This window comes from Durio zibethinus, chromosome 25 (genome assembly GCF_047325235.1).
Source record: "Durio zibethinus cultivar Kanyao isolate XHJ-2024 chromosome 25, ASM4732523v1, whole genome shotgun sequence".
In the NCBI taxonomy this organism is placed as follows: domain Eukaryota; kingdom Viridiplantae; phylum Streptophyta; class Magnoliopsida; order Malvales; family Malvaceae; genus Durio; species Durio zibethinus.
The window spans coordinates 12,306,460-12,318,662 of NC_143186.1; the positions used below are offsets into that span (position 1 = coordinate 12,306,460).

Here is a 12,203-nt window from a genome sequence, read left to right on the forward strand (position 1 = left end):
TTCATTTAAATCAAAATAATTATTTTAAATTTGATATTAATTTAAAATTTTAAAAATATATAAAAATAATATTAATATAAATAAAGCCTTATTATATAAACATTTTTTTATTTATTTAGATACTTCACTTTTTGTTAATATTAAACCAGGGATGGATGCAAGTGTTATAGTAGGGTGTCCATGGCCTACTGTCGATATGCTACTGTGCGTCTGGCTCTTAGGGGCACTATTTCTTCAAGATGCTGGTAAAGTCTCTTCATCACCTGAGAGTTGGATTCGTCAGGAAGAGTGCTTGAATCTGTAATCAATCCCTAAACAGCAGCCTTGCCTTCAAGCATGCATATCTCACAGATAGAGGACATGGCAGGCTGTTATACTGGATACGGCCTTTTTTTGTTGACTCGTATTTTTCAGAGGGCAATTCAACAACTGTTTAACAAATTAAAGGTGTTTTGCTCTGGATGTTCCATTGTTGTCGGTGAAAGCAGATTGCCTTTACACTGGGATGGCAAAAACTGCTATAGAATTCTTAACATATTGCATCAAGAAGTTTAAAGAAAAAGAAAGCTAGCTATGCAAAAAATAACAACCATATGTGACTATTTACATTTTGCTTTATGGGAAAAATGTTCTAAGACTTCTTTTTTTTTTTTCTTTTTCCCAATTCATTTGCTAAATTACATAAAAGCAAAGTCTTTCTCATTTCAATCAAGACAGTTTGCTTGATTTGTTCAGTCTCTACTCTGCCAATAATCAGAAGTTAAACTGACTGGATAGAGATCAGCAGCAGATGTAGAAGAAGTCCATCCTCCAACTGTTGACATGCTGTTTGTCTGGCTCTCAGGGGCACTCTTTTCTTCAAGATGCTGATAAAGCTTCTTCATAGCCTGAGAGTTCGATTTGTCCGGAAAAGTGCTTGAATTTGTAACAAATTCCTGAACAGCTGCTTTGCCTTCAAGCATGCTAACTACAGAGGACATGGCAGGCCTAGCTGCCGCATTAACATTGGTACATAGGAGAGCAACATTGATCATTGCCATCACCTCTTCTTTGTTGTAATCAGAGCCCATCCTTGGATCAACTAAATCCAATAAACTCCCTTGCTCCTTCAAAACAAGAACCTGGAAACAACAGGAAGATTGAATTGATAAACTTTAACTGATAAAATAGGAAAGAAAAACAATATATCCTGTGAAATGCAATCCTAGCTAGAATAAGAGTTCTAGTACTTTAACATTACCCAATCAAGAACATAAAAACATTCTTCCTTCGGACGGTAACTAGTGTTGCTCCTCCCACTAACAATTTCCAGTGCCACTATCCCAAAACTATAAACATCTGCCTTATCAGTTAAGTAACCACGCATTGCATATTCAGGAGCCATATAGCCACTGCAGAGTTAAAAATATTAATTTAGTACAGCATTATAGTTTTCCATATTTTGCATTTAAATTATTGTAATAACAATGTCCTTGCAACTATACTGACTCAACTTGCATTGAAAAGTATACCTATCCTAGAAATATCTGTACTGTTAAAGATCTGTTTGCACCTTTGTCTCTCTCAGGAGTTTCTATTACTTGTTGGAATTTATTAAAAAAGGTTGTAAAATATATTAAGGAACATGTTCATAGGCAATCAGAACAGTGATGCTTACAAAGTTCCGGCAACTCGGGTGCTAATGTGAGTATTATCCTCTTCATCAAGCTTGGCCAAACCAAAATCTGATATTTTAGGGTTTAAATTCTTGCCAAGCAACACATTTGTGGCCTTGATGTCTCTATGCACAATCTTCAACCTAGATTCTTCATGGAGATATGCCAAACCTCTTGCTATTCCAATGCAGATTTTACGTCTTGTTGGCCAATCTAATTTCAATTGACATTCTTCCGGACCTTTTAATAACCAAATAAAGAATAGGTCAGACATATTTTGTTTGTTTTGTACATATACATGCATGAATAGCTTCAAAACCAGCAATCAAATGAATGATGTGGCTAAAACCTACCAAACAATGCACGAGCAAGGCTGTTGTTTTCCATGTACTCATATATCAGTAACAGTTGATTTCCTTCTATACAACAACCAAATAGCTTTACCAGATGAGTGTGTTGCAGAGCAGAAATCATTCCAATTTCATTCACAAACTCACGGTTTCCTTGCTTTGATTTAGCAGATAACTGCTTAACCGCTATTACTGTGCCATCTGCCAGAATGCCCTGCATTTGAGAAATTACCAGCATCAATTTTCAATAAGATAAGTTGGAGGAAGAGCTGCAACAGGAACATTCCAAGTGGAAAGAATAAGAAGAAAGTATTTGTGGAACATTATACCTTGTAAACAGGACCAAAGCCTCCTTCTCCAATTTTGTTAGCAACATCAAAATTGTTTGTGGCAGCTTTGATTTGCCTCAAGCTAAAAGAACCAGTCTGCAAGTCTAGACCTTTTAGATCTGTGGAAGAAGAAAAGCAAGATTAATTTCGACCTTTTATGTGATAGATACTAAAATCTTAGGTGTCCGGTTGTCTAAAGGCAAATTTAAGTGGAAACAAGTAAGTTGTAGCTATCCATTCCAAGTTGAACTGAGGGAAAATGGGATGGTGAGGTAACATCCAATAATATTTTTATTACAATATTCATGTCTACAAATTGGAGAAGAGCTGGTACCATATCAAAATCTTGATTTCACTACAAATACCTTGTTCCAACGTGCTCTTTTGTCTTAAACAGCCTTTCCACCAAAGTATGCCCCCAATGAGAAAGATGGCAAATGCTACTCCAGCTACAATTCCAACCGCTGCACCCACAGATATACCGCTACTACCCCCATTTTCTGATGGAGGTATAAAATCTGCTTGAAGAAAATTACAGAAGAGTTACAAAGATGGGATGACTGATGACATTGTTTTTCTGAATGCTTAATCCAACTAACTGGAGACCATGAACAATACAGATTGGACGAAAGAAAAGAATTCTTAAGCATCAAACTGAAAGAAAGGAGGAAAGAAGAAGTGAAACAAAAATGAAAATGTTCTTTCTTTGTATAATAATAGTGACTCATTTAAAGTTGATCAAGAGAAAAGAAATTGAAATTTCAGCATTCTGATTCGTAGAATATTAAGGAAACACAAGTATCAAAAGTTGAACAAGATTACCTAGCTATATTATTAGTACATTATAGCAGTGCCTTGACAAAATGGACATCCAGCAGTAAGGGTCTAGAAGAAGAATCGTACGATAATGTACAACGTACCAGGATTCACAGATATAGCTGATATAAGAGGACCATAAACTCCTCTAACAGGAATACCAGTTGTCCCTTTTCCAGCCCAATGAAAACGGATCTCCAAGGTACTATTAGTTACCACTGCAGGAAATTTCTTTATGATTGCCTTGCCAACTCCACCTGCTTCATCCTCGATATTAAAATCCTTCTGCACCAGCTTGCCCTGAGATTTGCTATTCTAGTTAACTGAAAATTTCATGCACACACATATTACGAAGTTCTTTTTGCTCAGTTTTAGGGTGTAATAGAAATTATAGGCCAAAGCTCCTAACATATTTTTACGTTTGTCTAACAACATAACTTTGTTAGTAAGAACTATATTGAATAACTACCTGAAGGTAAATATCAAATATGCGCCTTCCCAAGCTGTTATATGTATCGTCATTAGTGAACATTATCTCTGCGAAATGGAGGTTCACAGTGTAGTTTCCGTTGCCCAGGCAGAATCCATAGTAAGTCAAAGAAATGGGAGAAAGGCGTGCGTTCATGTATAGTTGGGAATCATCCATGGATAGTTCAGATGAATTTGTCCAAGTATAGGTGTCTGTTTCACGGTCATCATCCAAGAAGTGACCAGTGCTGCTAAATGCCCAATTACTTGTACTTTGAAAAAATCTTGAAGGTCCAGCTCCATCTGTATCATCTTCATATGTGGTATTTCCACCAATAGTTACATCTCTTCCCCCACAGTTTATATGGAGAGAGTACCAAGCTGCGACATAAGAAACAACAGCTGAAAAACTATTGAAGAATTATACTCTTCAGTCTTCAGAATGAAATGTTTCACACAAATTAGAAGAAGAAGAAGAAGAAGAGTTACTCAGGGGTACTCTTTTCAATCTAGAAAGTATTGCATACTTTCATGTGACAATCTTTAAACTCTTGCCTTGATAACTATCGGTTATGGTACAAGTTTAAACAGACATAGCAATCAGCTGTATGAGAGTCATGTGGATAATGGATCCCAACAGCAGAGTTTCAACCTCAAATGTGCCAGCTAATTGGCCAAGCACTTAGAATGGTTAGAGCATTTGCAGAAAGATTGGTGATCTTTGAAAGAAAAGCAGAGTATCCTGAATTATCACTTTGCAATTCAATGCTAAAGCATTGTCAATGAAAATATATTCATGAAGCTAGAATGTAGAAACTACCAGGTGAATTCAATGGGATATATCAAAACATATTAACATTCTTTAAGATGACTTACATTTTGGGCAATGAAAGCTTCTCAAGCAAAAAACAGATCCCCTGATAAACAATAGATTGTCCAGAAAATGTCAGCCTTGACAGCAAAATAGCATATCGCCGAGAATCCCAAAAGTTTAAGAATACCCTTATAGAATAAAAAAGAAAAAAAAAAAAAAAGAGAAAAGAAGCAAAGGCTTACGAGGTATTGCTACGCAAAAAAGTGCTTGCAAACAAATTCCTACAGAAAATATTACAGATATAAAGTCATTGTTAGTGGCTGAAATATCCATACACTCACACCCACCAAAAGAACAAACACTTAAATGATAAGATTCTTACACGCTCCGCTGTTGACAACTTGATGTTCCTTGGCTTCCAGCTGTGAAATTGTTATAGGAAAGATCACTGCACAAAATAGTATTTATAAACAATCTAATGTTTTGTTAAGTATATCTATGGTTTTTCGTTTAATTTGTTCTAAGTACCGCGTGAGTTGCTATTCCAATCCCATTACGCAGTCACCTTTAAGCAGGATTATAAAAATTGAGCTCTAAGAAGAGCTACAAAGGCCTTTTGCACAAATCTAATGAGTTCCGATTGTGAACCAATATATCAAAGTTCTTTCCAGAGAGTGAAAATCTTGGAAGAGAATCTTACACATTGTCTCCATTTTCCAGTATCCAAGTAGGGACTGATCCAGTAAGCAAATTTCTAGTCAAATACCTGATGAAAAATAATAGTAACTTAATGAAATCAGACATTTTGCATTAAATGACAAAAAATTGATAACGCAATTCCTCACTTGTGATGCCAAACAGGAACATATGAAAATAGAATTACTGATATTTAAACCTCAAGAGCACATTAATATTTTTGGTAAACACTTCAATTGTTTTTTTTTTTTTTTGGCTAACTGGGGTTCAAACTCGAGACCCTCAACCCTGGAGCCAACTCCATTGTATAATACTAACGTCTAGTTGATAGAATTAGATGTACACATCTTCTGACAGAGGAAACAAGTTTGGTTTATAAGACATGAAGAATGGTTATGTATTTTAAATTGCTGATATAGATTGAATGATGTATACTGTAGCCATGTATTACTAATTAAGTAATTTCATTGGGTCAGCAAGAACAGTTTGACATCTCAGGAAAGGCTGCTTGCACTTTGTGGGAGGAAAATTTACCGGCAAAGATCAATCACTTACAAGTAATTCACATCCCCAAGGCCAGATAAATTGCTTGGAATTTCTCCACTGAGTTTGTTAAAGCTGAGATCTCTGCAAAATGAAAACAAAAAGTTACAAACTCAAAGGTATTATAACCACATTTTGTCTGAGTAAGGTTTCTCCAGCTCTCAGATAAACAAGGTTGAAAAGAAAGGCTAAATATTTCTGAGCAGCACAGTGAAATTCATAACTAGAAAGAAAAGAGAGGAGAAACAAAGAAACAAAATCAAAATGGAGCCGCAACGGAACATATCATGATCACAAACAATGTAAAAACTACACGAACTACTGGAAGAAATCGGGTTTATAACTCACGAGGTCTTCAAATTTGCCATATCCCCTAGATATTCAGGTAGCTCTCCAATGAGATTGCAACTCCTCAGTATCCTGTAATACAAGCACAAATATCTCTTATTTGAGTTGCAAAAGAGTTGTTGATATGTTTAATGGAATCTTCTTCATTTTAGAATTTTACTTACAGTATCTTCAGATTTTTCATGCTACTAAGTGGTGGAAAAGTTGCATCAGTTCCACTCAAGTCACTAATTCTCCTGTTCATCAATATTTTTTTTATAAATAACGAACATCATAATGCAATGTCCCAATATTTAGAAAAATGAGATCCATCTTACAAGTCAGTTAAATTTTCCAGGGCACTAATGCTTGATGGAATTGGTCCAGTTAGACCACTTGCCTGAATTGCTCTGCCGTTACCAACATTTCATTTAGGTAAGTAAATGATAAAGCAAAATTCTAATGAAAAAACAACTGTAAAAGGCATCAGCAATATCAAAGCTCTTACAATTTTTCAAGGTTTGTCCAATTCTGGATAAAGTCAGGGATCTCCCCTGCGAAGTGGTTATCACTAATGCGACTGTTGATCAAACAAAATTATCGGAACTAGCTTTGTAACATAGTAATTAAGCCTGATAAATCAAAAAAATTAAAAGCTTACAAGTCCTTCAATGTGGTCAGCTTAGCAAATGTTTGAGGTACTTCCCCAGTAAAATTGTTAGAGCTAAGAAGCCTAAATACCAATAACAAAAATGAAGTATGAGCTAGACAAATCAAACTTAATAAAAACAGTAATAAATGAAATTCTTGTGAAGATTTAAAGATTAAGAATCTTACATTCTTTCAATTTGGGGTAGATTCCCAAGCTCTGGAGGCAAAGCTCCAGAAAGCTGATTGAACTCAGCTGATCTGCATGTTTTTTATGATTAATAAATTTGAGTCAGCTGATATTGCTAACAAAGATTCCTATAAATCATCATATTAAATTAAGAAATACAAGAAACTGGCTATCAACAACTCACATGCTGGTAAGAGTACTTATATTTCCTAGCTCTTTTGGGATTGGACCTGTTAAGCGATTTCCAAGAATAGAACTGCAATAATATTCATGCAAGGATAAAAAAAATTATAAATTCCACATGCATTATCCATCATAACTGTCGCAAATACATTCCACAATTGCATCATAAGCCATAACTGTTTGCAGAACGTTACAACTATTCAAATCTTACTGCAAAATCTATCAGCAACAAGATTTGAAAATTTTTGGAAGATATGTTAGAAATGTTATGCTGCAAAAACTATTTCTAAGATTCTTTTTAATAATCTTGCCACTAAATTTAGTTTGTGACAACATATATTATTGCATCATAATACCTTTCATGCTGTAAGAAAATCAAAAGTCGCGAACTATCTGATTGAGTTTCTTATGTGATTAAGTGTCTAATTAATCAACATGTATGTTATATAGAGAACATACATGTTGACAAGTTGCATGGAACCCCACTCTGGAGGTATTGTGCCATTAAGGAAGTTGCGGCTGAGGTCACTGCAACAACATTAACAGTTTAAGTTAGTTGATGAAATGGAATTTCCATTTTCATGGAGGTGAAAAACTGCCATGAAGAAGATTGGAAAATAGTTGAACTTACATTTCTTGGAGGTAAGGGAAGTTGACCAATTCTTTTGGGAGAGTGCCTGGGAGACTCTGTGCCTTAAGCATTCTGTTTCAATGGAAAATTGTGGTTGTGGTGCATAAGACTAACTACAATTGATGTATCAATGTAGTTTTCAAACGATTGAAATGATAATATGATTCATCATTGAAATTTTTAACTTCATGTCAACAGAGTGACCTTTTTTAAGTGGTAAATTGTTTTGAAAAAAAAAATGTTAGGAAAGAAGATACTGTTACATTTAAATTTTAAACACCATTTCACTTCATTAAGTCGAGCTAAGACCCCTTTGACAGCTTTACATGATGGATTCTTATCACACTACAGCTGAGTTTTATAATTAAATATTTGAAGTACAAGCTATGAACCGTCTTAGAAGTTTAAGCCATTAGAAAAAATATCAATTATTACACTCAGTTCTAACACACTTCTATCTCAAATTAAATGTCCATGATTGACTTAATTTAGAGATTAAGAAAAAAAATTCTAATTTTAGCTTTTTATCTTATTTTTAAAATTGTTTTATAAAATTGTTGAGTTATAAGGATTGGTGCCTAAATATTAATATAAAACAAAAAAAAAAACAGAATTATAGGTGTTTGAAAACTAGAAGTGGATATTAAATTTGAGATGGAGAGCAACAAAAAGAAAAAGATTGAATTAAATATTTTATCCAAATATTCAATGACAAGTAACGGTAACTCACTAAAAAAGAATGGAATAAATGAGTTTTGATTTGATAGATTTTGTTTCATTAGAGCAGCCGCATTGGTTGACCATAGGTTCATTTTACGACTGAAAAACTCAGTCTTATCCAAGCCGACCACAAAGATGGGCCCACGCGTATATTGTCAAAAATAAAACAGTTAGGCCCACATTTCTGTGTATATGCATGAATGCCATTGACCCATGCTGTTCCAAGTCAATGGTTTTTGGCAAGACAAGGCTGATCCAATGTATTTGTGCTCGAATCAGAATTTAATTTAATTTATTTAATTATTTTTAAAAATTAATATTTAATAAATTAAAATTTTAATATATTTAATTTGTAATTTTTTATAAAAAAAAATAGATGTGCTCACTTCATATCATTAATTATATTTTAGGAATCACTTGTAGTTAGTCTTGTGCACCACAACCCCAATTTTCACTTTTTGTGGGGGAGAGCTGGTAACTTGTCTAGTCAATTTCAAATCGATCAATTTATACGTGGAAATTACAGCCTGCCAATCACTAACAAAAGGTTTGTCTATGGTTTTCTAAAGTTGAAAATGACAATTGGCAAACACAAGCTTAAAACCCATGCATGCACTTCGAACTTTCCGAGTTGGTGCTTGAATTTTGTTAGATCAACCCATGATTCCCTTTTCAAGGAAATTATTTTTTTAGGTAAGATTACCACAACGAAAGCAAACGTTTAGCTATTGTATAATAAAAGAAAAGATACTTAATATTTTAAATATATTGAGTAATTAAATAAAAAAATAATTTTTTTCATCCTTCACATCTCTTATTTCACCCCAAAATTAGAACTTAAAACATACGAGTCTTAAAATATATTTCAATTAGTATGAGTTGTCTTTGCATAGATATCATGTCCATGGACCCAGCTACTAGAAGGCGTGTCCAATTCAAATTGAACAAAAATTGAGTTTTAGAGTTTGGGTTTGATTCAAAATTTTATTTTATATTTATTTTTAATTTTAAAATATATAAAATATTATTAATTAATATATATTCTTATAAAAAATTCGAATCTCTTGATGAGTTAGACATTGGACAGACCTTTTGAAAGATTGATTGGATCTAGTCCAGAAAGATTTATTTTTGCAAAGTAAAAAAGGCAATTAAAGTTTTTTTTTTATTATTAAATGTGATTTTATAAGTTTTCTCTTTCTCTTTTCTTTCTGCTCGTAACAATAACTGTCCTTTACTAATAATAAACTTTTTTATTACAGTAATTTGCAATAATATATAGTTAATAAATAATATGTTAATAACTATACCTCTTACTTATACTACATGATGTAACTAAATTACAAATATAGGTAATTAATCACCTATAAATTAAATAGAACACATTCATTTTTTATTTATTTGTATAGTACCCTAGCTGAGACAGAAGATCAATTTCATGGCTTCTCATGAAGTAAATGTAAAATAATTATTATTATGGTTATATATTTGAAGAAGTTAAAATCCGAACTTTAAGCCTCAATGGTATCTGTAAAAAAGTGATAATCATTCACTATTTTCTTTGCTAATTATTGTAGTTTAGTTTTTGAAAAATATAATAGAGAACGGAGGATGAAGAGATCGAAATGGAAGAGAGAGAGGGAGATGCATACATGCTAATGACATGGCAGACGGTGGCATTAGAGAAGGAGCAATTACAGGTAACGGCATTTTCGAATCCTTTCAGGGGATTAGGCGTAGCCCACCCTTCCTCTCCACTGCATGGATCAACGCTGAAGTTCCAGTCTTTCTTCCCTAGTGTCTTTGCTATGTCTTTTAAACATTCCACTGCAAAAATCAACAAAATCCCCATACATCAAACAATTATTGAAAGCAAAGGTAAATAAATAGAAATTGATACAACAAAAAGCGAATACCTTCATCGTCTGGAAGTGTAGCTCCAAATACAAAACTTGATAGGCAACATGTTAAAAGGATTGAAGCTAGTAAAAGTCGAGGAGTGGACATTTTTGTTCTTCTAGATCAGGAAACGAATCAAGATCCTCAATTCACACTTGAATGCAAAACATGGCTAGAATGAGAAGGAAGCAAAAAGTGGGAGACTTTCTGGGTTTGTTCTTTTTTTGAAGATAGAAAGAAGTAGACCTTGAAGAGAGCTCACAAAAATGAAGTCAACTATTATTTTAAGCTCGTAAGACAACAAACAATTTTGTGTAGTCCCACCAGAATGATATCTAAAGCATCAAGTTGCATGAAAATAAATAAATAAATAAATAAAATATTGTATGATTTGAGCGAAATAATCCCTCCATTGACAAGGATGGGACACAGAAACCCATGTGTTTCCATGCTTTTGTCTATATAGTCATTTTCATGTGCGTCGTCATCTGAAATTCTGGTATAAAATTAATTAGTAATGCTATAAGATATGTCTAAATTATGGCCTCAAGCTCAAGATTCCTAAATATTTATATGATCAGAGATAAGAGAAAAATCATGGTAATGGATGTCCCCTTCTTTATTTTTGGGAAGATTATAAATAAAGATGGGTCAGACTTATCCTATTGGAAGATTTAAAATACATATTTCAGTTTGATTCCACTCGATAATTTAAATTTTGTTTATTATTTAAATATTAAAAATGTTTTCTATTAATATTTTAAAAATAAAATGTGTATATTTATATCTCATCTTTAGTCAACTATTTTTCAGGTAGCTTAAGCCTTTACTAGGTGAGAGTATAAATGTATAATGCAACATCAAAATAACTGTATTACATTTTAAGTTTGACAGCTCAAAAAAAATAATAATAACCTTTGATTAAGATTTTAGGAGAATAATATATAGTTTCAACTTACAATCTCTTTACCAATTAAATTGACTAATTCACAGCCACTTCAATTAAATACACTTATGGATATATGGATGGGTGACGGGTTGGTGATGGACTTTCCCTTTCTACATGTTTGAAAATTGAAAATCTTCTCAAAGGCACCGACCTATATCATTCAATTTTATTTAAAAAAAAATTCAAATTCAATTGTTTAAGTAGTAGAAAGATTTATGCCAAAGTCAATATTAATATATAAGTGATATGTTATGTCTCTAGCAAAAAATACATATATCCAAACTAGTTTAATTCGAGGGCTGAATTGATGGCAGTAATTTTTGGTTTTTTTTTTTATATTTAGCATTATCAAATTTTAAATTTTAATCACTAAAATTAAAATTTTAATATTTTATTAATGAATCATGCAACTGTTAACAGTACTAACTGTTGTCATTGAGCAATTGCTTATACAACAAAGAAAATGACTTCTAAAGAAGAATTAATGCTAGTAATTAATCCTGCCCATAGAAACTTGTAAGTGGAATTAATTAATCAAAAAATAAAGAAAATTCTGCTACCAAGTTTTGTTTAAGTTTTATGTTATACCATGAAACTGTAAAAGACACCCAAAATAATTATAATTAAAATTTATGCTCCAGCAAATCTCATTTTATATCATTTCTAACTATACTGACTAAAACAATACAACTAGCTCTTTAAATATGTATACAAAAGCAAAGAAACCCATGCTTCAAAACAAACAAAGCAAAGAAATCTGTGTTGGCACTTGGACAGCTATGCCTTGCAGGATAATTTGCTGGTGACAGCTCTGCCTTGCTTCAAGGTGGTAGTTTCACCATTAATTATTCTATCAAACTTGCTAGCTTATTATTGAATGAAAATAAATATGTACCTTCTTGAGAAATGATAGGAGAATATGAAAATATAGTTGTGTGATTAATCCGAATAAGATACAATTTTTTTTTTGAAGCAAAGATGCATT

The 12,203-nt window shown here is 32.9% G+C and overlaps 1 protein-coding gene across 4 annotated transcripts; it reads right to left on the reverse strand.

The window, feature by feature from the left end:
- Positions 1-432: 432 nt before the first annotated feature.
- On the reverse strand, positions 433-10,611 carry LOC111275955 (putative leucine-rich repeat receptor-like serine/threonine-protein kinase At3g14840). Of its 4 annotated transcripts, XM_089754154.1 has the most exons (24): positions 10,287-10,611; positions 10,023-10,197; positions 7,651-7,722; positions 7,479-7,547; positions 7,021-7,092; positions 6,836-6,907; positions 6,660-6,731; positions 6,507-6,578; positions 6,337-6,408; positions 6,184-6,255; positions 6,020-6,091; positions 5,684-5,755; positions 5,133-5,198; positions 4,815-4,880; positions 4,675-4,713; positions 4,495-4,535; positions 3,620-3,999; positions 3,255-3,450; positions 2,700-2,852; positions 2,335-2,453; positions 2,009-2,219; positions 1,658-1,895; positions 1,241-1,391; positions 433-1,121 (listed from the first exon to the last, which is right to left on the reverse strand). In XM_089754154.1, the coding sequence occupies exons 1-24, from the start codon at positions 10,375-10,377 to the stop codon at positions 732-734; spliced, it is 3,033 nt and encodes a 1,010-aa protein (XP_089610280.1). In that variant the 5' UTR covers positions 10,378-10,611; the 3' UTR covers positions 433-731. The 4 variants fall into 4 exon arrangements, with proteins under 4 accessions (XP_089610280.1, XP_089610281.1, XP_089610282.1 ...); XM_089754155.1 differs by lacking the exon at positions 5,133-5,198; XM_089754157.1 differs by lacking the exon at positions 1,241-1,391 and having other exon boundaries at positions 660-1,121.
- Positions 10,612-12,203: the final 1,592 nt, after the last annotated feature.

Excerpts from the sequence above, each read along its gene's own strand:
- LOC111275955 (XM_089754154.1), bottom strand. The coding sequence starts at position 10,377 with ATGTCCACTCCTCGACTTTTACTAGCTTCAATCCTTTTAACATGTTGC. Across the intron at positions 7,723-10,022 it reads GTCTGCCATGTCATTAGCAT|AATGCTTAAGGCACAGAGTC; the intron begins GTATGCATCTCC and ends CCATTGAAACAG. Across the intron at positions 3,451-3,619 it reads TATTTGATATTTACCTTCAG|GGCAAGCTGGTGCAGAAGGA; the intron begins GTAGTTATTCAA and ends AGCAAATCTCAG.